General features: G+C 54.2%; 1 protein-coding gene across 2 annotated transcripts in view; it reads left to right on the plus strand.

Moving 5' to 3' along the window:
• The first annotated feature begins 294 nt into the window (after positions 1-294).
• The window catches only part of SHMT1 (serine hydroxymethyltransferase 1), a 1,020,383-nt gene continuing 999,344 nt past the window's right edge, over positions 295-21,333 (plus strand). Inside the window, exons 1-5 of one of the 2 annotated variants that reach the window (XM_084861557.1) lie at positions 295-550; positions 9,379-9,493; positions 14,239-14,384; positions 20,254-20,369; positions 20,947-21,107. In XM_084861557.1, the coding sequence (XP_084717683.1) occupies positions 9,398-9,493; positions 14,239-14,384; positions 20,254-20,369; positions 20,947-21,107 (519 nt within the window). In that variant the 5' untranslated portion in view covers positions 295-550; positions 9,379-9,397. The remainder of the gene's footprint in view (positions 551-9,378; positions 9,494-14,238; positions 14,385-20,253; positions 20,370-20,946; positions 21,108-21,333) is intronic. The other variant, XR_014792953.1, reaches the window with a different exon arrangement.

Genomic DNA, 21,333 nt, shown 5'->3' on the forward strand with positions numbered 1-21,333 from the left:
CGGAGTAGCAGTGTTGAAGTTCAAATTCACGTTCGACCCATTGAAATGACCACCGTGCCAACCTGTAAGTTAAATATAATGAAAGAGTTAAGTATAAGCAACAGAACTCATTCCCAACCCCAGGGCCTACCCAAGTTCCAGGGGCAGGCCCTGCACGGAGTACCAGCACCCCAGCTCCCAGGCCCGCTGCCAGCCCGGAGCGCCCGCAGCCGGAGGCCCAGGTGAGCTCGCGCCGCCCCGCCCCGCCCCGCCCCGCCCCACACGCAGCGCGCTCTGATTGGCCGCCTCCGGAGGCGGGGCGGGGCGAGGCGGGAGCGGCGGGTCACGTGGCAGCTGCGCGGGCCCCGGGTCTCCGGCTCCGGTCGGTTGCGCAACAGCAGCGTGGGCCGCGGGGTCAGGGTCGGGGTCGGTGTCGGTGTTGGTGTTGGTGTCAGCAGGCGGGCGCGCCCAGTCGGTCCGGCAGGTGCGCAGCTCCGGGCGGGCCTCTGACCGGCGCTCGCCGCGCTCGGCTGTGCGGTCTCCAGGTCCCACGTGCTCCGCGGCCGCGCAGGTGAGGGGCGCGCGGGAAGCCTGGGATGGGTCGGCGGAGCCCCGAGCGCCGGTCCCGGTCCCGGTGCGGTAGGGGTGGCCTCGGCTTACCACAGGTCCGGGCTGCGGCGCTCTGGGCGCTCAGGCCGAGCTTCAGGGCAGCCCTTCCCCTCCCAGTGTCCTCACAGCCAGCTGCGCCGGGTGCCTCCACCGCCGGGGAGGGCGAGGCCGGGAGAGAAGAGCCGGTGTAGGCGGGACCCTGCAGCAGGGCACCCGGGATCGAACCGAGGCTCACCGAGGCCTACGCTCCCAGCCGCTACGTGTGCGGTCACTTTCCTGGATCCCCGGGGGAGGGCCTGCAGGCTGCAGCCCGTCCTCGGAGACAGACGTCTCGCCCAAGGCTTCCTGGCCTGGTGCCCCGCGCTCCCGGGTCCTGGGAGTTGAGTGGACCTTGGTCCGCTGAGCCCGCACCCGCAGGTGCCTCAGCCGGGCAGTTGCTGCACTGGAAGCACCAGTTTAGGTTCTTACGGCATCAGATTTGCAACTTCCTCCTCGAGGAAGCGGGCCGCTGAGGTGGGTGAGCAGGGCTGCGAAGAAGGGCTTTACAACTCCGGGCAAAACAGTTCAAATGACATGACCTTGGGCCCTGAGCTCTCTGAGCCCCCGTTTTCTGTAAAGTGGAGGTCACAGAGTCTGCGAGACAGGTGACACTCAGCAGATGGTGCCACTGTGACCGAGGCCCAGGGAAAATTTGGAGGCCTGAGGAGGCTGGTGGCTTTGGAGAATGAATTCACTTCCTAGGTCCATCTCCCTGGGGGCGAGTGAGGCTCATGCCACCATGTCGTGACCGTTGGGGCTGCAGGAACTGCATCCCTAGCCCAGTGAAGGCCATACAGCACCCCTCAGGATCTTTCTTACGGGGTGCCGCAGCATAGAATAGACTTAAATTGACTTAGCAGATATAATAGATTATATCTCTAACTGGTTTAATTGAAACAAGACACAGAATCTAGAACTCTGAATGAAGAACTCAAACTTCTTCCTGGTTAAAAAAAAGCTTACGTTAGACTCGAGGCTATGGATTTCCTGAGAGTGAATTAAGTACTCCGTCTGGAGTGGTCACAGGCCCCGGGGGAGGACTCGCAGTGGGTGGGCAGTGAGGGTGGGTGCTGGCCACACCGCACTCTCGCCTGGTGGAAGCATCGCTGTGAGTCAGAATTGGCATCTTGGACAGGGAGAGGGTTGCAGCAGGCGGGCAGGTTGTTGCTGCGATGAGAAGAGTGGGACCACAGAGGAGGCAGACTTTGTCCTCTTTCCTGTGCGGAGGGAGCCGTGCCTTTCACAGAGTGACTGTGGGTCTGCTGCCTGCCCCAGGAGGAGGGTTCCTGATGGGCTTCAGCCATTGGGCAGTTGAGAATTCTGCTTGCCACCTTCAAATCCTTCTGAACTTTGACTAGTCAGTGTTTAAAAGAAGCTTTTCCCTTTGAGCCTATTTTTGGCTCTGGAGCTTTTTGTTGTGGGCTTACCACTGCCGAGGGTGCGTGTTGGTCCACGCACGGGCCCATGGGTTGAACTGGCCGTTCTTGAGTGCAGAGGTCGGCATTCATGTGTCCCTCCACCGCTGGTGGGACGTGGCCAGCCACATTCAAGGTCGCCTGCCTGTCCTTGGCAGGGTGGTGCCGCTGTGACCACAGAAGTGTCCGTGCGTTCCAGCCCAGTGCTTCATTTCTAAACGTACAGTAATGGCTGCCTTGTAAGCCCTCAGAGGAATTTCCTGGTTAAAGCTTATAGTGCCAGAGATGAAGGAGGATCACTGTAATTTGGGACTATTAGACTATTTTGTCTAATGGGCATATTTGTTCAGCAAACTTACTGTGTGTGTACTTATATGGAAAAGCTACAACTTTCTGCTGAGTTTCTCTTTTACTCTCGCACCACTACCACGCAACCCGTCTGACACCAGATGTGTGGGGGTTTCCACGCATCAGCAGTTCTGAGACACTACTGGGTATCTTACAGTTCAGTCCAGCTCTACCCGGAGTTAATTCAGCCTCGAGACTGCCTCCTTCAGATGTCAATCACAAGTAATAGGTCCCGGGTTATCCATGATTTCTGTCCTACTGGGCTACAAAACAGAGGGTCCCACGACCCCCTCCTGGGATTCCATCATTTGTTAGAGCAGCTCACAAAACTCAGGAAAACACTTAAAGTTTATTAGTTTTTTGGATTTTTTAAATAAAATTTTATTGTTCAGATTATTACAATTGTTCCTCTTTTTTCCCCCATAGCTCCCCTCCATCCAGTTCCCACCCTACACTCTGCCCTTACCCCCCCACACTATCTTCATCCATAGGTGTACTATTTTTGTCCAGTCTCTTCCTGCATCCCCCACACTCCTCCTTCCCCAAGAATTGTCAGTCCACTCCCTTTCTATGCCCCTGATTCTATTATATTCACCAGTTTATTCTGTTCATCAGATTTTTAATTCACTTGATTTTTAGATTCATTTGTTGATAGATATGTATTTGTTGTTCATAATTTTTATCTTTACCTTTTTCTTTTTCTTCCTCTTCTTAAAGAATACCTTTCAGCATTTCATATAATATTGGTTTGGCGGTAATGAACTCCTTTAACTTTTTCTTGTCTGTGAAGCTCTTTATCTGACCTTCAATTCGGAATGATAGCTTTGTTGGGTAGAGTAATCTTGGTTGTAGGTTCTTGCTATTCATCACTTTGAATATTTCTTGCCACTCCTTCTGGCCTGCATAGTTTCTGTTGAGAAATAAGTTGACAATCATATGGGTACTCCCTTATAGGTAATTAACTGTTTTTCTCTTGCTGCTTTTAATATTCTCTCTTTGTCTTTTGCTCTTGGCATTTTAATTACGATGTGTCTTGGTGTGGTCCTCTTTGGATTCCTTTTGTTGGGTTCTGTGTGCTTCCTGGACTTGTAAGTCTATATTTCTTTCACCAGGTAGGGGAAGTTTTCTATCATTGTTTCTTCAAATAGGTTTTCAATATTTTGCTCTCTCTCTTCTTCTGGCACCCTCATAATTCGGATGTTGGTAGGCTTGAAGTTGTCCCAGAGGCTCCTTACACTATCTTCATATTTTTTAATTCTTTTTGCTTTTTGCTTTTCTGGTTGGGTGTTTTTTGCTTCTTGGTATTTCAAATCTTTGACTTGATTCTTGGGATCCTCTAATCTGCTGTTAGATCTCTGTATATTATTCTTTACTTCAGTTAGTGTATTTTTAATTTCTAGTTGATCCTTTTTCATATCCTTGAGGGTCTCACTAAATTTATTCTAGAAAATTCTTGAGTAACCTTGTAACCATTGTTTTGAACTCTATATCCAGTAGTTTGCTTTCCTCCATTTCTTTCATTTGTGACCTGTTTCTTTGTATCCACATTTTGGCTGCTTCCCTGTGTTGATAGAGTGGCTTTGTGCGCCAGGTGTCCCAGTGGCTCAGCCTCCCCAGTTACTTGATGTGGACACTCTTGGTGTACCCCTTTATGGGCTGTGTGCACAATCTTGTTGTAGTTAAGCCTTGATTACTGTTGGTATCACTAGGAGGAATACAGGCCAATTGGCTGTGAGGATCATTGTGTCTATGCTGGGAGAATTTCTGTGCTGGAGACATCCTTATGAGATAAGACTTGCAAAAGCCTCTGTGCTCAGGGTGGATGCGGTGGAATCTCAGGGCGGAGCAGACAGCAATGGCTTCCCATCAGTTCTGCCATAAGAGGCCCCTGGGTCTCAGTGTCCCATGGTAATCTCTGAAAGCACCTCTGAGAAAAAGCTGCCCTTGAGTTTCGCCTGCTGCCAGACAGTCCAGTTTTCCCCCGAATGAGTCTGGGTCCCCAGAGTCTCACACGGAACTGGAGTTCAGAGTAGTTGGGAGCTTTTGTCTCCCTCTCGATTGGGAAAGCCAGCTGCATTCTCAGTTGCCAGCCCTCTCTGAGCTCACGCCTTCATATCTCTGCCTTCCGCAGGTCCTCTGAGTCTCAGTGTGCTTTTCTCTTTCCTTCTAGTTGTAGAATTTCCACTCAGCCAGCCTTCCTGTGGTTCTGGAAGATATCCATTTTGTCTTTTAGTTGTAGTTTTGAAATAATTGTGCGAGGCAGCAGTTTAGGTGTTTACCTATGCCGCCATCTTGGTTTCTCTCCGTTTATCAGTTTTTTAAATATAATTTTATTGATTTCAGAGAGGAAGGAAGAGAGAGAAAAACATTAATGATGAGAATCATTGGTTGGCTGCCTCTTGCATGCCCCACACTGAGAATGGAGCCCACAGCCTGGGCATGTGCCCTGACCGGAAAGTGAACCATGACCTCCTGGTTCATAGGTTGACGCTCAACCACTGAGCCAATCCAGCCAGGCTACCAGTTTTTTCAGAGAAGTGATAAAGGATACAGATGAATACAGAGGGTGAAGTCTGGCAGGGTCCAGAGCACAGGAGCTTCTGTGCCCCGTAGTGTTAGGGTGCATCACTTTCCAGTGTGGATGTGTCCACCGACCTGTCAGCTCTGAATATATGCAGGCTCCCTCATGTAGGCATGATCAAGATTAACTCCTTTCTGGAGAAGTGGTGGCAGGGTTGAAAATCACAAGCTCTGATCCTGGCTGGTATTTCTGTTGACCAGTGCCCCAGCCAGGAGCCAACCAGGGGCCCACCCAGGGTCACCTCACTAGAACAACAGAGGCTCCTAGCTCTTTTCACTTACCAACTCACGGGGTCAGAGCTGAGGCCAATATATATATGTATTACTTCGGTACTCTTGGGAGGTGGGCTCTCTCCTCGTGACTGGATCTTTCTTTCTTTCTTTCTTTCTTTCTTTCTTTCTTTCTTTCTTTCTTTTTTTTTTTTTAAATCAATCTTTATTGTTCATATTATTACAAAGGTTCCTCATTTCTTCCCCCCCCCCTACCAGGTTCCCACCTCACCCCCCCATTGTCCTCATCCATAGGTGCACAGTTTATGTTCAGTCTCTTCCTCCCTCCCTTCCCCCCCCTCCCAGAACAGTCAGTCCACTCCCCTCCCATATCGCCCACTCTAGTACAATGAACTGCTATTATTATTCATCAGGTTTTTCAATCTCCTTTTTTTTGTTGTTGTTGTTGTGTTTTTTTTTTTAATTAATAAACTTTTACACTTCTAAGAATAAATTTTAAAATCTAATAATTTTAAACCTTGTTTTTTTTCTGCCCTGGGAATTGAGAACAAACTTGTTTACATGTAAACTTGCCCTTAGGCTATCAAAAGGTGTAGCCATTCAAGTGTAAATGGACACATTGTTTAAACATAGCTGCTGGTTGGACCGGTTTGGCTCAATGGATAGAGCTTCGGCCTGGGGACTGAAGGATCCTGGGTTCAATTCCGGTCAAAAGCATGTACCTTGGTTGCGGGCACATCCCCAGTAGGGGGTGTGCAAGAGGCAGCTGATCGATGACTCTCTCTCATCGATGTTTCTAACTCTATCTCTCTCCCTTCCTCTCTGTACAAAATCAATAAAATATATTTTAAAAAATAAAAAATAAAAAATAAAAATAAACATAGCTGCTGGTTGGAATTGGATTACCTGTTCTGGGTGGGAAGGGCTTGTCATTCCCTTTCTCCATTAAAATTAAGGTGTTAGCTTTAAAACCTCTTTTTGGCAAGAGACCTTAAACTTTCAGAACTTTACATTTTTCAGATAGTAAATCAGTTACTTAGCATTTTCTCAAATCAATAATACCTCCACATGCCCAAGGATACACTTCACACAAAAGACATTTCCAAATAGATCAACCAACCTCATCCAGGCCCCACACAAGGCACTCACAGATCCACACCCCAGCGCTATACTAACTCAACACATCCAGATCTAAGCCTTCCTCACTTGATTCAGCAGACCCTCAAGTTCCCCCAAAAGTTTCCAGCCATGTCTGAGAAGCAGCCCTGGGGCATGGGCAGGCAAGGAGCCAGCTGTTTCAGGCCCGGCTGCTACGGGCCTGGCCTCTGTTGCTCTGGTCTGTTCCACAACCAGCTGCTCCGGGTCTGGCCACTGCTGCTCCCGACCTGGCTGCTTCGGGCGTGGCTGCTGCTGCTCCCGGCCTGGCCACACCTGACCCTGCTGCTCTGGGCCCGGTTACTCCGGGCCCGGCCACTCCGGGCATGGCCGCTCCCAGCCTGGCTGCTGCTGCTCTGGTTCTGGCTGCTGCTGCTCTGGGGCCTGGCTGTTGCTGCTCCATTCCCGGCTGCCACTCCCTTGGGCCTGGCCACTCTAGGCCTGGCCGCTGCCACTCCAACATTCTGTCCTTTTTTTTTTTTTTTTTTTAAACCCATTTATGTTGCAATGTTGGCTGGTGAGTTGAGTTCTGACTTAGTCTTCGATTTTTCAAGATCTTCTTTGTATTCTTTCTTAAGTAATTTTACTATCTTTTGCTCTCACTTGATTTCTTCCCATTGAATACTTTGGTTTCTTCCTCCTTGTCCTGGAAGCTCAGCAGGTTGGCCTGTGGCACCCCTTTGTTCTCCGTGGGCTCCTGTGCTGCTTCAGCCTGTTGCCGGGGTCGGCGCTGCCCAGGAAGCAGCCCCCGGCCTCGGCTCTGGGGCCCGTGCTTAGCGGTCGAAGGCCCAGGGGCACCCCCCCCCCCCCGGGGCCCTGTCGCCCGGTTCCTTGCTGGCGCCCAGCTGGCCGGTGTCAGGCAGGGGCTCCTGCTCCTCGTCACGTTCCTCCAATCTGGAGCTTCTTTTCTTCTTCCCACTAGGGGAGTCTAGAATCAGAGTCAACAGACTGTTCTCTGCGCGCAATGTGCGCGACTCCGGGGGCTCCGCTTTTCGCCGCTCCCCCATGACTCCACCTCACAGCCCCGTCTCCCTCTGCTTGAGCATGGGTCCTCAGGAATTGGCCTAGAACTGGAGTTCAGAGCAGTCGGGACTGGGGCTCAGCACCACCGGAGGTTTTGTTTCTTCCCTCCAGGGCAATCCAGCATCAGAGTCAACATTCCGTCCTCTGCGCTCAAAGTGCGAGACTCCGGGGGCTCCGCTTTTCGCCCACTCCCCTGGGATTCCGCCTCACAGCCCCGTCTCCCCGTGCCTGAGCCTGGGTCCCCAGGGTCTGGCCTAGAACTGGGGTTCAGAGCAGTCAAAACTGGTGCCCAGCACGGCCGGAGCTTCTGTTTCCTTCCCTCCAGGGCAATCCCGCATCAGAGTAAACATTCCTTCCCTTGCAAGCAATGTGCGCGACTCCGGGGGCTCGGCCTTTCACTGCCCTCCCAGGACTCCACCTCACAGCCCCGTCTCCCTCTGCTTGAGCTTGGGTCCCCAGGGATTGGTCTAGAACTGGGGTTCAGAGCAGTCGGGACTGGGGCTCAGCACCGCCGGAGGTTTTGTTTCTTCCCGCCAGGGCAATCCAGCATCAGAGTCAACATTCCGTCCTCTGCGCGCAATTGTTGTGTGCTACTGTGGTTAGGTGTCTACCTGAGCAGCCATCTTGGATCCTCCTTCTCGACTGGATCTTTCTTAATCTAAACGCCCTCTCCTAGGATAGGCCCTGCCTCCACATCCACAGTGAGCCCCGCTCACCCCAGCACCCATCTCTTGTCCTTGGTGGCACTCTCATTTTATCCGTCTGCATTTAGTATTCTTGTTCAGTTTGCTACTCACCTTCCGCACCAGGGAAGGCCCTTGACGGCAGGCCCAGTGTGTTCCCAGTAGCAACGCCATGGCGGCACAGAGAGGCCTGAGTAAACAGTTGTCAGTGAATTGTTTTATTTTATTTTTATTTTATTGTTCTTGTTAAGCCTTGTCCGAGATATTTTTTCCATTGATTTTTAAAGAGGGTGGAAGGGAGTGAGGGGGAGAGAAAGAAACATCGGATGTGATAAAGACACACATGGATTGGTTGCCTCCCCAAAGCACCGGGATTGGGCCTGAGATCCACCTGCAGTCGAGGGGTGTGCCCTTGATGGAGATCGAACCCGAGACTCTTCAGTGCATGGGCTGAGCGCTGCCACTGAGCCACACCGGCCAGTGGATGAAAGCTTTCCAAGTTACTGGAGCGCTACGGAAACGCTGTGGCTTGGTTAGGGGGATTGGTTCCTGGGAACATTTAAACTTTCGCGCCAGGGGAGATGCCACAGGTCACAAAATCTCGTTCTTTGTAGAAACGTAAATTCCCCAGCGTTTTGATGGGATACAGCTTTCTGATGAAAAATATTGATCTACGGTTTTGTGTTTTTTCCCCCTATCTATAATTCTTACAGGGCAGTTTGTAGTTAAGCCAGTGCATGCTTTAACTTGCAGTTTCTACAGGAATCCTGTGGTAAAGAGAGTGTACGATTTTGGGTTTCGAGTCTGACCTTCATGGCCAACTTGCTGTGCAGCCACAGCCTAAGATGCTTTACTTCTCTGAGCCTCGTTTTCATTGCTTGAAAAATGGAAAACATTAACACTTAAGTCAGTAATTTGTTGTTTAGGCAAATATTACTTCATGTGTGGCCGCACTGAATTCTGTGGGAGATTTAAAAAAATAAAAGTAACACCCAGCCCTTGCCTCCCAGGAGGTTGTGTAGCTGGGGAGAGCCCAGCAGGAAAGGTTAGTTGAGAACAGGCTGGGGGCTCTGTCCGCAGGGTCAGGCCTCCCAGGGAGCGGGTGGTGCTCATCACCAACTGGATAACAAGCTGACATCGCAGTTCGGAGCGGACCGGGAGTCCTGCATGGTGGTGTTGCAATAGAATGGTCCCATATTTGCCAAGCAGTTGAAGGGAGGGGCTAAAAAACAGTGTCGATACTTTAGCAACTCAGAGAACTAACAGGTTGCATTGAGCTTTGACTAAAATTAACATTGGAAGTTCTTCTATTTTAGGCGACTTTGCACCAGTGCAATGGCGACTGCAGTGAGCAAGGCTCCCGAGAATGCTGACCTGTGGTCCTCGCACGAGAAAATGCTGGCACAGCCCCTGAAAGACAGCGACATGGAGGTGAGGTGTTGGGGTCTTCGAGGGGGTCCTTAAACCCCAGTCTCCTGTTTCCTCTCTAGTTCTAATCCTAAGTGCCCTTCATTCAGAGCAGCCTTGCAGTTAGTGTAAGAGGCCAGGCTCATAGGCAGCCGCTGGCAAACTTGAGGGCAAGGTTACAAAGTGCAGAGTGCTGTGCTGGGTGCTCGGGAGGGACGGGAAAGCTTCTGAGTTTTGACCCTTTTCTTACAGTTCAGAGGAGTACATTCAGACACCAAGAAGCATCTTTTATTAATGCATTTTAAAAAATATATTTTATTGGTTTTGTACAGAGAGGAAGGGAGAGAGATAGAGAGTTAGAAACATCGATGAGAGGGAGTCATCGATCAGCTGCCTCTTGCACAGCCCCTACTGGGGATATGCCCGCAACCAAGGTACATGCCCTTGACCGGAATTGAACCCGGGACCTTTCAGTCCCCAAGCGATGCTAAACCGGTTTTGGCTATTAATGCATTTTTTAAAAATATATTTTTATTGATTTCAGAGAGGAAAGGAGAGGGAGAGAGAGATAGGAACATCAATGATGAGAGAGAATCATGGATCGGCTGCCTCCTGCACGCCCCCTACTGGGGATAGAGCCCGCAACCTGGGCATGTATCCTGACGGAATTAAACTGTGACCTGCTGGTTCATAGATCAATGCTCAACCACTGAGCCATACCAGCCTGACCTAGTCTTTTAAGGAAGCTTATCTTAAGAAAGAGAAGCAAGGAATCAGGGAGGGGAAAACAAGGTGAAATGTAAAACTAAAGATAAGATGGTATAGAGTTAAAAATTAGGTGAGATGGGTAAAACAGGGAGGATCCAAGATGGCTGCTCGGGTATACACCTAGCCGCAGCAGCTCACAACAATTTCAAAGGAATACAACTAAAATGTAGAGTGGACATTGCCCAGAGCTACAGGTAGTCGACTGACTGAAAACTCTACAATAGGAAGGAGGGAGAAAACCAGAAGGAAAATCAGAGGAGCTGAAAAAAAGCCTAAGGTACGGAGACATGCTGCGCGCTCGCATGCACGCGCGCGCGGAGAGGTCGCAGCCGGAGAGGAGGAGAGGGCTGGGTGCTGCCTGGCGTTCCCTAGCAGGAAGGAAATAGAACCCCCAGCCTGGGCTGAACCCCCGAACCGGCAGTGCTGAGCCCCAAGTTATGTGCCAGACCCTGGGGACCCAGGCTCCGGCAGGGGGAGACAATCCCGGGGGACGGCGAAATGCGGGGCCCCCGGAGTCGCGCGCACATGGCGCGCAGAGGACTGAATGTTGACTCTGATGCTGGATTACCCTAGCCGGAAGAAACAAAGCCTCCGGCGGCAGCTCTGAGCCTCAGTCCAGACCTCCCCGAACTCCAGGTCTGGGCCAGTCCCTGGGGACCCAGGCTCGGGCAGGGGGAGACGGGGCTGTGAGGTGGAGTCCTGGGAGCGCGGCGAAAGGCCGAGCCCCCGGAGTCGTGCACACTGTGCGCAGAGGACAGTCTGTTGACTCTGATCCTGGACTTCCCTAGTGGGAGGGAGAAAGAAAGCTCCAGACTGGAGGAACGCCACGAGGAGCAGGAGCCCCTGCCGGACACCGGCCAGCTGGGCGCCAGCAAGGAGCCGGGCGACGGGGCCCCCAGTGGGGGGGGTGCCCCTGAGCCTTCGACTGCTGAGCGCTGGCAAAGGAGCCAAGGACGGGGGCTGCTTCCTGGGCGGCGCCGACCCTGGCAACAGGCTGGAGCAGCGCGGGAGCCCGCGGAGAACAAAGGGGTGCCACAGGCCAACCTGCTGAGCTCCCAGGACAATGAGGAAGAAACCAAAGAAGTTCTCAATGTGAAGAAATCAAGTGAGAGCAAATGATAGTAAAATTACTTAAGAAAGAATACAAAGAAGATCTTGAAAAATCAAAGACTAAGTCAGAACTCAACGCACCAGCCAACATTGCAACATAAATGCGTTTTGTTGTTTTTTTTAAAAAAAAGAAAAAAAAAAGAAGAGAAAAAAGGGACAGAATGTTGGAACAGCGGCGACCAGGCCTAGAGTGGCCAGGCACAAGGTAGTGGCAGCTGGGCCCGGAGCAGCAGTGGCCAGGCCCCAGAACAGCAGCAGCCAGAACAAGAGCATCAACGGCCAGCACTGGAGCAGCCAGACCTGGGGCAGTGGCAGCCAGGCCTGAGGCAGAGGCGGCCAAGCCCAGGGTGGCCAGTCCAGGAACACCCAGACACGGAGTGGCTGGGCCCGGAGAAGCCCGGCCCAGAGCAGCCGGGTTGGGAGCAGCCAGGCCCAGAACAGCAGTAGACAACCACGAAGAATCCAGGCTGGGAGCGGCCAGGCCCGGAGCAGCTGGGTCTGGTGTGGCCAGGCCTGGAGCAGCGGCTGCCAGGCTAGGAGCGGCCAGGCCCGGAGCAGCAGCTGCCAGGCTGGGAGCAGCCAGGTCCGGAGCAGCCGGGTCTGGTGTGGCCAGGCCCGGAGCAGCGGCTGCCAGGCTGGGAGCGGCCAGGCCCGGAGCAGCAGCTGCCAGGCTGGGAGCGGCCAGGCCCGGAGCAGCCGGGTCTGGTGCGGCCAGGCCCGGAGCAGCGGCTGCCAGGCTGGGAGCGGCCAGGCCCGGAGCAGCCGGGTCTGGTGCGGCCAGGCCCGGAGCAGCGGCTGCCAGGCTGGGAGCGGCCAGGCCCGGAGCAGCCGGGTCTGGTGCGGCCAGGCCCGGAGCAGCGGCTGCCAGGCTGGGAGCGGCCAGGCCCGGAGCAGCGGCTGCCAGGCTGGGAGCGGCCAGGCCCGGAGCAGCCGGGTCTGGTGCGGCCAGGCCCGGAGCAGTGGCTGCCAGGCTGGGAGTGGCCAGGCCTGGAGAAGCGGCTGCCAGGCTGGGAGCGGCCAGGCCCGGAGCAGCCGGGTCTGGTGCGGCCAGGCCTGGAGCAGCGGCTGCCAGGCTGGGAGCGGCCAGGCCCGGAGCAGCCGGGTCTGGTGCGGCCAGGCCAGGAGCAGCAGCTGCCAGGCTGGGAGCGACCAGGCCCGGAGCAGCAGCTGCCAGGCTGGGAGCGGCCAGGCCCAGAGCAGCCGGGTCTGGTGCGGCCAGGCCCGGAGCAGCGGCTGCCAGGCTGGGAGCGGCCAGGCCCGGAGCAGCCGGGTCTGGTGCGGCCAGGCCAGGAGCAGTGGCTGCCAGGCTGGGAGCGGCCAGGCCCGGAGCAGCGGCTGCCAGGCTGGGAGCGGCCAGGCCCGGAGCAGCCGGGTCTGGTGCGGCCAGGCCCGGAGCAGTGGCTGCCAGGCTGGGAGTGGCCAGGCCTGGAGAAGCGGCTGCCAGGCTGGGAGCGGCCAGGCCCGGAGCAGCCGGGTCTTGTGCGGCCAGGCCCGGAGCAGCGGCGGCCAGGCTGGGAGCGGCCTGGCCCGGAGCAGCCGGGTCTGGTGCGGCCAGGCCTGGAGCAGCGGCTGCCAGGCTGGGAGCGGCCAGGCCCGGAGCAGCCGGGTCTGGTGCGGCCAGGCCAGGAGCAGCGGCTGCCAGGCTGGGAGCGGCCAGGCCCGGAGCAGCAGCTGCCAGGCTGGGAGCGGCCAGGCCCGGAGCAGCCGGGTCTGGTGCGGCCAGGCCCGGAGCAGCGGCTGCCAGGCTGGGAGCGGCCAGGCCCGGAGCAGCCGGGTCTTGTGCGGCCAGGCCCGGAGCAGCGGCTGCCAGGCTGGGAGCGGCCAGGCCCGGAGCAGCCGGGTCTGGTGCGGCCAGGCCAGGAGCAGCGGCTGCCAGGCTGGGAGCGGCCAGGCCCGGAGCAGCCGGGTCTGGTGCGGCCAGGCCAGGAGCAGCAGCTGCCAGGCTGGGAGCGGCCAGGCCCGGAGCAGCCGGGTCTGGTGCGGCCAGGCCAGGAGCAATGGCTGCCAGGCTGGGAGCAGCCAGGCCCGGAGCAGCGGCTGTCAGGCTGGGAGCGGCCAGGCCCGGAGCGGCCGGGACCAGAGCAACCGGTCCCAGAGCAGCCGGGTCGGGTGCGGCCAGGCCTATAGCAGCAACAGCCAAGTCCAGAGCAACTAGGTCGGGAGCGGCAGTGACCAGACCCGGAGCAGCTGGTTGTGGAACGAACCAGAGCAACAGAGGCCAGGCCCGGAGCAGCCAGGCCCGAAACAGCTCGCTCCTCGCCTGTACCTGCCCACGGCTGCCTCTCAGACATGGCTGGAAACTTTTGCGGGAACTTGAGGGTCTGCTGAATCAAGTGATGAAGGCTTAGATCTGGATGTGTTGAGTTAGTATAGCGCTGGGGTGTTGATCTGTAAGTGCCTTGGGTGGGGCCTGGATGAGGCTGGTTGACCTATTTGGAAATGTCTTTTGTGTGAAGTGTATCATTGGGTATGTGGAGGTATTATTGATATGAGATAATGCTAAGTAACAGATTTACTATCTGAAAAGGGATTTACTATCGGGGAAAGGGAGGGAGGAAGAGACTGAACATAAACTGTGCACCTATGGATGAGGACAATGGGGGATGGGGAGGGGGCGGAGGGTGGGGTGGGAACCTGGTGGAGGGGGGAAGAAATGAGGAACCTTTGTAATAATATGAACAATAAAGATTGATTAAAAAAAAAAAAAAAAAAATTAGGTGAGATGTTTATCTTAACTAGATTCTGAGTTTGGTTTTTTGGGATATGGTCAACCTCTGAGGGCAAAATGTGGTTGTGTAACATGGCTCTTCTCTTCCTCGGCCATTGCTTTGATCAGAGCAGAACGCTGAGCTTAGAGGTCCCGGTGTTTATGTCTGTTTTCTCCTCTTCAGGTTTACAACATCATTAAGAAGGAGAGTCACCGGCAGCGGGTTGGACTGGAGCTCATCGCCTCGGAGAACTTTGCCAGCCGCGCCGTTTTGGAGGCCCTGGGCTCCTGCTTAAATAACAAGTACTCGGAGGGGTACCCCGGCCAGAGGTATGTGGATGCTGCTGAGCGCTGCTCCGCGAGGCGGGCGCGGCGCGGGTCTGCAGAGTGCGGCCCCGCGGGCGCCTGTCCATGCCGCGGTCCCACACACCTTCACGCCGGGCCCGTGAGCGCCGGTGTTCCAGAGCCGCCAGGCCAGGTCACTGACGGCTCCCGTGGGCTTTCCTGCCGAGCCACCAGGCCCTCTAAGGGTGCGGAGCTGCTGAGCGGAGGGGAACCTCCGGGAGAGGTCGGCAGGCGCCCTGAGGGATGCCGTGGGAGGGGTTGCTGCGTGTGAGCAGTCAGAGCGGTTTCAGGAGTGGACACTGACCTTTGCACAGACGCGTTGCTGCGTTGGGAATGTTGGCTTTACGTGGGCGGTGATCTGGGTCACCTCCCTCACCGGAGAACTGGAGAAACTATGCTTTTACAGTCATCGCCCACAAAGTGGTGATCACAGAATCGACGTATGGTTGTGCAAATTTGTATTTTTGTCCCGAAGGACACGGAAGAAGCAGGGTCACCCTGGGAGTTGACCTGGCAGTCCCCCCTCAGGTGCTCTGCGCTCTCTGCAGATCGGCCAGACAGTGAGGGCTGTGTTCCTCTGCGTGAATGACTCACGTTTGCGTGGCACTCGAGGAGTCACTGGGTGTTTTCACAACCACTGTCTCCTTTGAGCCTCACGGCTGCCCTGCAGGGACAGGGGGCAGCCCCGCAGGGACAGGGGGCGGCCCGCAGGGACAGGGAGGCCGGGCTCCATGCTGTGAGGACGGGAGAGTGAAGACTCACTAAGATTTGGTGACTTTTCAAGTTCTCACACAGGTAGTGGAGCTGGGGCAGATCTAGATGCTTTCCAATGGGGGCATGATAAGAAATATCTGGTCTTTGTCCCTGGTTTCCGGCACCTGAGCTCCTAAAACTCTTGGGATCTGATAGGAATGTCTTATTCATAATGAACACACCTGCGTTTGTGTTAAGACGTGACCCTGGCTGGGCCTCTAGAGGGCTTCAGGGTGGGCTGGTGGCCAGAAAGACCAAGGCGTGCTGAGGGCTGAAGCCGCGGTCACCACCGATGGCCAGTGGTTGGATTGGTCACCTCGCAGGGAAGCCTGTGCAAACCCAGCCCGGTGAGGGGAGGGCTGCCCAGGTGGTGAGCGGTGGAGGTGCTGGGCGGGCATCCCGAGAGGCCCGGGAGCCGAACCCTTTCCCCACACCTGCCCCACGCGTCTGGCCAGGGAGTCAGTAAAGTGCTGTCCTGTGTCCCGTGGGTCTCTCTGGTGAGTTCCTGAACGTGAGAGAGGGTATAGGAATCCAGAGTTTGTCAGAAAGAAGTGAGCAGCCTGGGGACAAGCCTCTGAAGTGGGCCGGCCTGGGGACTGAGCCTGAGCCTTGGGGCTGGGGCAGCCCCGCTGGTGGTCACAGCTGAATTGAATTGTAGAACTGATGGTGTGAGAAAACCCCCTCACATCTGACATCAGAAGTGTTGTTACCGGAAAGGGGCCCAGGCGGTGTGTGGTTGACGTGGTGCAGGGAAGAGTTCATCCGTGAGTCCAGGTGACTGCGGGACGCTGATTGAAGCTGGGCAGTGAGACAGGAAGGGCTGGGACAGAGGCAGCAGGAGAGCCGAAGGGGCGGAGAGGGAGGAGACCTGCTCTGTTCACTAAGGAGTCAGAGAAAAGGGGCCAGGGAGACAGATCACATCGGAGGGTGAGCCGGGACGAGCTGCCGCTGCCCATTGCTCCCTGGTTGCAAGTCTTGTGGGTCGCGTGGAGAGCAGGGGCGCCCACCCGAGGGGAGGAAAGGTGGGGGCGCTCCTGGGAGGGGGAGTGCCAGCTGGGTCCCTCCTGAGGGTTTATGGCTGGGCATTTAGGGGAGGAATTAACCACTTTCAGGGTCATGGTTTCCACTAATTGGTCAGCCCCAAGGCAAGGGGTTTAAGCTGCAGGACCAGCAATATGCCAGGAGGAACGACTACCTGGGGGCAAGTCTACACCAGGTTTGCTGTTGCTTGTCACCCAGAGCTCTGTGTCTGCTGAGGATTGCTGGCCATTTTGTTAGCTCTCTGTTTCCCCAGCCCACGTGGCAAGGAACTTCCCTAATTCCCTACTAACCTGCCTTATTGTGAGTAAAAACCCCTCAGTCGCCCTTTTTTCCTTTTTGTGGTAAAATATACATAATAGAAAATTTTCCTTTTTAAGTGTGCAGTTCAGTGGCATTAAGCACATTCACAATATGGTACGACCATCGCCACCATCATCTCCAGAACTTTTTCATTTTGTATAAACAAAACTCTGTACTCATTAAACTGTAACTGGTGCCAGCAAGCACATGAACCAGGTGCCAACATCACTGGACATCAGGGACATTCCGGTCAGAACCCCAATGAGCTATTGCCTCCCTCCCATTAGGATGGCTACTGTAGACACACACACACAAAACGAGTGTTGGTGAGACTATAGAGGAGTAGGCCTTGTCCCCTGTTGGTAGGGATGTAAAATGTGCAGCCACAGTGGAAAACAGTACGCAGGTTCCTCAAAAAATGAAAAATATAATTATACTAGTGGCCCAGTACACGAAATTCGTGCACGGGGGTGGAAGGTGTTCCTAAGCCCGGCCTGCACCCTCTCCAATCTGGGGCCCCTCAAAGGATGTCCTACTGCCGGTTTACAGGGATCGGGCCTAAACTGGCAGTTGGACATCCCTCTCACAATCTGGGATTGCTGGCTCTACCTGCTCGCCTGCCTGCCTGCCTGATCACACCTAACCATTCTGCCTGCTGGCCCGCTCATCCCCAGCTGCCTCCCTGCCACTGGCCTACTTGCCCCCAAATACCTCCCCGCCAGCCTGATCACCTCCAACTGCCCCCCCTGCTGGCCTGTTCACCCCCACCTTCCCCACTGGCCTGCTCACCCTCAACTGCCCCCCCCCCCCCCCCGCTGGTCTGATCACCTCCAACTGACCCCCACTGATCACCCCCAACTAGCCCCCCTGCTGGTCTGCTTACCCCCAATAGCCCCTGCCATTCCATCTTGGCATGATCAGCCCCCAGCGACCCAAGGTCCCAGCCACTCCTTTTTTCTTTTTCTTTTTTTAAAATTTTTCAGCACCTCCTTGAGCAGAGGCTAGGGCCAGCTGAAAGCAAGTATCTAGGATTTATTTATCTTCTATAATTGAAACAGAGGCCAGGGCTGGCCAGAATGCTTGGCTTCCTCCATTGCCAGGGGAAACTCAAGCCTTCTGCTTGCTCCAGTTCCGTGGCTGCCGCCATTTTTCTTGGGATTTGTTTATCTTCTATAATTGAAACTTCGTAGCCTTGAGCAGAGGCCAGGGCCAGCACAGGCGGCAAGCTTGGCTTTCTCCATCACCGGGGGCAACCCAAGCCTCCAGCTGGCTCCAGCTCAGTGGCTGCTGCCATATTTGTTTAGTTAATTTGCATACTCACTCCTGATTGGCTGGTGGGCATGGGTTGGCATAACAGAGTGATGGTTAATTTGCATGTTTCTCTTATTAGTATAGATTAGGGGTGTCGGTCGAACTCAATCAGAGAAGGGGCCAAAATCTAAAATCCAGCCTAAATCGCGGGCCGAATGGTTTACTGAACAGTCATAAACTGACAATGTCATAAACTGACAGCGGAGTGCAGTGATGACAGCGCGGTGCGGGCCACATTGCAAGGCCTGGCGGGCTGGATTTGGCCCGCGGGCCTTGTGTTTGACACATGTGGTATAGATGATACAGCAATTCCACTTCTGGGTATATATTCCAATAGAATTGAAATCAGGGAATCAATAACTCTCTATCCTCTAACTCTTCTTCTCTGTGAAAAATCAATAAAATATATAAAAACGAAATCAGGGAATGAAACAGATATTTGTACACCATGTTCATAACAGCATTGGTCACAGTAATCAACATATGGGAGCAACCCAAGTGTCCATTGATGGACAGGTAGATAAGCAAAGGTGGTCTATCTATAATAATAAAAGTGTTATATGCTAATTAGACCGGACAGCTGAACGACCTTCCAGATGTCCTTCGGGACTAAGCCTTGGTGACAGGGGCCAAGACAGAGGCAGTTAGAGGCGATCAGGCAGGCAGGCAAGCAGTTAGGGGCAATCAGGCAAGCAAGCAGCAGTTAGGGGCATCAGGCAGGCAGGTGAGTGTTTAGGGGTGATCAGGCAGGCAGGCAAGCAGTTAGGAGCCAGCAGTCCCGGATTGTAAGAGGTATTTCTGACTACCGGTTTAGGCTCAATCCTGCAGCTCCTGGATTGAGAGAGGGTGCAGGCCAGGTTGAAGGACACCCCCCCTCCCATACATGAATTTCATGTACCCGGCCTCTAGTACATACAATAAGAAAAAGAAGGAGCCGAAACCGGATTGGCTCAGTGGATAGAGTGTTGGCCTGTGGACTGAAAGGTCCCAGGTTCGATTCTGGTCAAGGGCATGTACCTTGGTTGCGGGCACATCCTCAGTGGGAGGTGTGCAGGAGGCAGCTGATCGATGTTTCTCTCTCATCAATGTTTCTAACTCTGTATCCCTCTCTCTTCCTTTCTGCAAAAAAAAAAAAAATCAATAAAATATATTTTTAAAAAAGAAAAGAAAAAGAAGGAAATACTACCACATGCTGCAAGGATGAACCTTGAGGATATTATGCTACGTGAAATGAACTGGTCACAAAAAGACAAATACTATATGATTCCATTTATACGAGGTCCCTAGAATAGTCAAAATAATAGAAATGGAAAGTAAATGGTGGTTCCTAGGAGCTCGGGGAGGGAGAAATGGGGAGTTGTTCAGTGGGTGTAGAGTTTCAGTTTTGCAAGATGAAAAAGTTCTAGAGATCTGCTGTATAACAGTGTGAGTACTTATCTGCACTGAACACTACTACACCGTGTACTTACAAATGGTCAGGTGGTATGGCTCGGTTGGTTGAGTATCGTCCCATGCACCAAAAGGTCATTGTTTAATTCCGGTGGAGGCACAGGCCCATGGTGCTGGCTCAGTCCCTGTGGGGGAGCATGCAGAAGGCAACTGATCGCTTTGTCTCTCACTCCCTCTCCCTCTTCTTTCTCTAAAAATCAATAAAAACATTTTTTTTTAAAAATGGTTATGATGGTAAATTTTATGTTACGTAACTTTTACTATAACTAAAAAAATGTAAACACATAATTTCAAAAATTTCTAAGCTTTTTGTGACCACAAGGCCTTAGTATTAAAAATTTCTTCTGGATTGAGTTATCATGATTATTAGTATGTATACCAATAAAAACATAAATATATGAGAATTTTTAAAAAAATATATTTTATTCATATTTTACAGAGAGGAAGAGAGGGATAGAGAGTTAGAAACGTCGATGAGAGAGAATCATCGATCAGCTGTCTCTTGCACACCCCCCACTGGGGATGTGCCCGCAACCAAGGTACATGCCCTTGACCAGAATCGAACCCAGGACCCTTCAGTCCGCGGACTGACGCTCTATCCACTGAGCCAAACCGGTTTCGGCAATATATGAGAAATTTTGTTATGTTGTTATTAAATGAGAAGTAAAATTTTATTAGAAATTCAAAAACCCTCTACCTCTCCCTCCACCTATCCCCCTGCCAACCACCATTGCACATTCTGTCTCTCTACGTGTGACTGTTGTTGGTACCTACGTAAGGGGCACTCGGGGCCGGAACGGGCTTGTTTCGCTCAGCACGAGGCTAATGCCAGGCTGGCCTGTAGCTCACGTCCGCTTCCTCGGGGATGAGGAGACACTGACTCGGAGTTGGAGCGGGCACTGGGGAAGGCGACCCCGTGGCTTCACCCGGGCCCCACTCCTGTGCCGTCCCGCGCGCAGTCTCCGGCTCCGCCAGAGGCCCTGATCTGCTCCTCTCGCAGGTACTACGGCGGGACCGAGTTCGTCGATGAGCTGGAGACCCTCTGTCAGAAGCGAGCGCTGCAGGCCTATGGTCTGGACCCCCAGTGCTGGGGGGTCAACGTCCAGCCCTATTCGGGTAACTACCTACCAGGCTCACAGAGAGGAGCTGAGCGAAGGCCTGCCCATCCACGGGAGTTAGAGAAAGCCCTCCTGTCAGGTGGTCTTTCTCCACGGCCTTGACTCCGCTGTCCTTGCCCCTCAAGGATCGTGCACTGTCTGACCCTCCCCACTCCCCTCCCTCCCAAAGGGATGGGTGTGGGGAACCTCTGGGGGCTTGAGGAATGCATCGTTGTTTCCCGTCCAAAGTCCACGTGCCCCCACTTTGAAACGCCAAAACTCAGAGTTTGGAGGAAGGGAAGATTTGTTGATCGAGAAGATGGGCCCTAATCTCAAACCCATCTTAAGAAAGCAGAGTTGAGGCCCCGCAGACTCCCTCTGGTGACTGGCATGTCGGGAGCAGGCCGTTAGCCTAGCGGCCATGGGAGCTACACAGATTTAACCTGATGGAGTCAGAGACGGAGCATTTCTCTTCCACACGGTGGCCCAGTCTGCTCTGGCCCCTTCCGGTGGATGGTCTGGTAGCCGAGCTGGGGGTCCTGCCAGGTGCCGCCCGGGCAGGAGCAATTGTACGCCCTCTGGTCTGCCCGCTCCAGGCTCCCCTGCCAACTTCGCGGTGTACACCGCCCTGGTGGAACCCCATGGGCGCATCATGGGCCTGGACCTGCCTGACGGAGGCCACCTGACCCACGGGTTCATGACAGACAAGAAGAAAATCTCTGCTACGTCCATCTTCTTTGAATCCATGCCCTATAAGGTAAGAGTGCCTCTCTCCACTGCCCCATAGTCTGCCTCCTCAGAAAGCCGCCGGCGTGTGGCTGCTCCGATAGGAAAGAGCTTTGTTCTCCTGGCACTGTAGGAAGCCCCACGTTCACCATTGGTCATGTCCCTGCCCTGGGTCTCCTCGGGCACACAGGGCAGGCTGGGCGGTGGGGGTGGAACCCTGAGGGGCTGAGCTGCGGCACAGGGACGGTTGGGGAGGC

Source organism: Pipistrellus hanaki (assembly GCF_964339955.1).
Source record: "Pipistrellus hanaki genome assembly, chromosome: 16".
In the NCBI taxonomy this organism is placed as follows: Eukaryota; Metazoa; Chordata; class Mammalia; order Chiroptera; family Vespertilionidae; genus Pipistrellus; species Pipistrellus hanaki.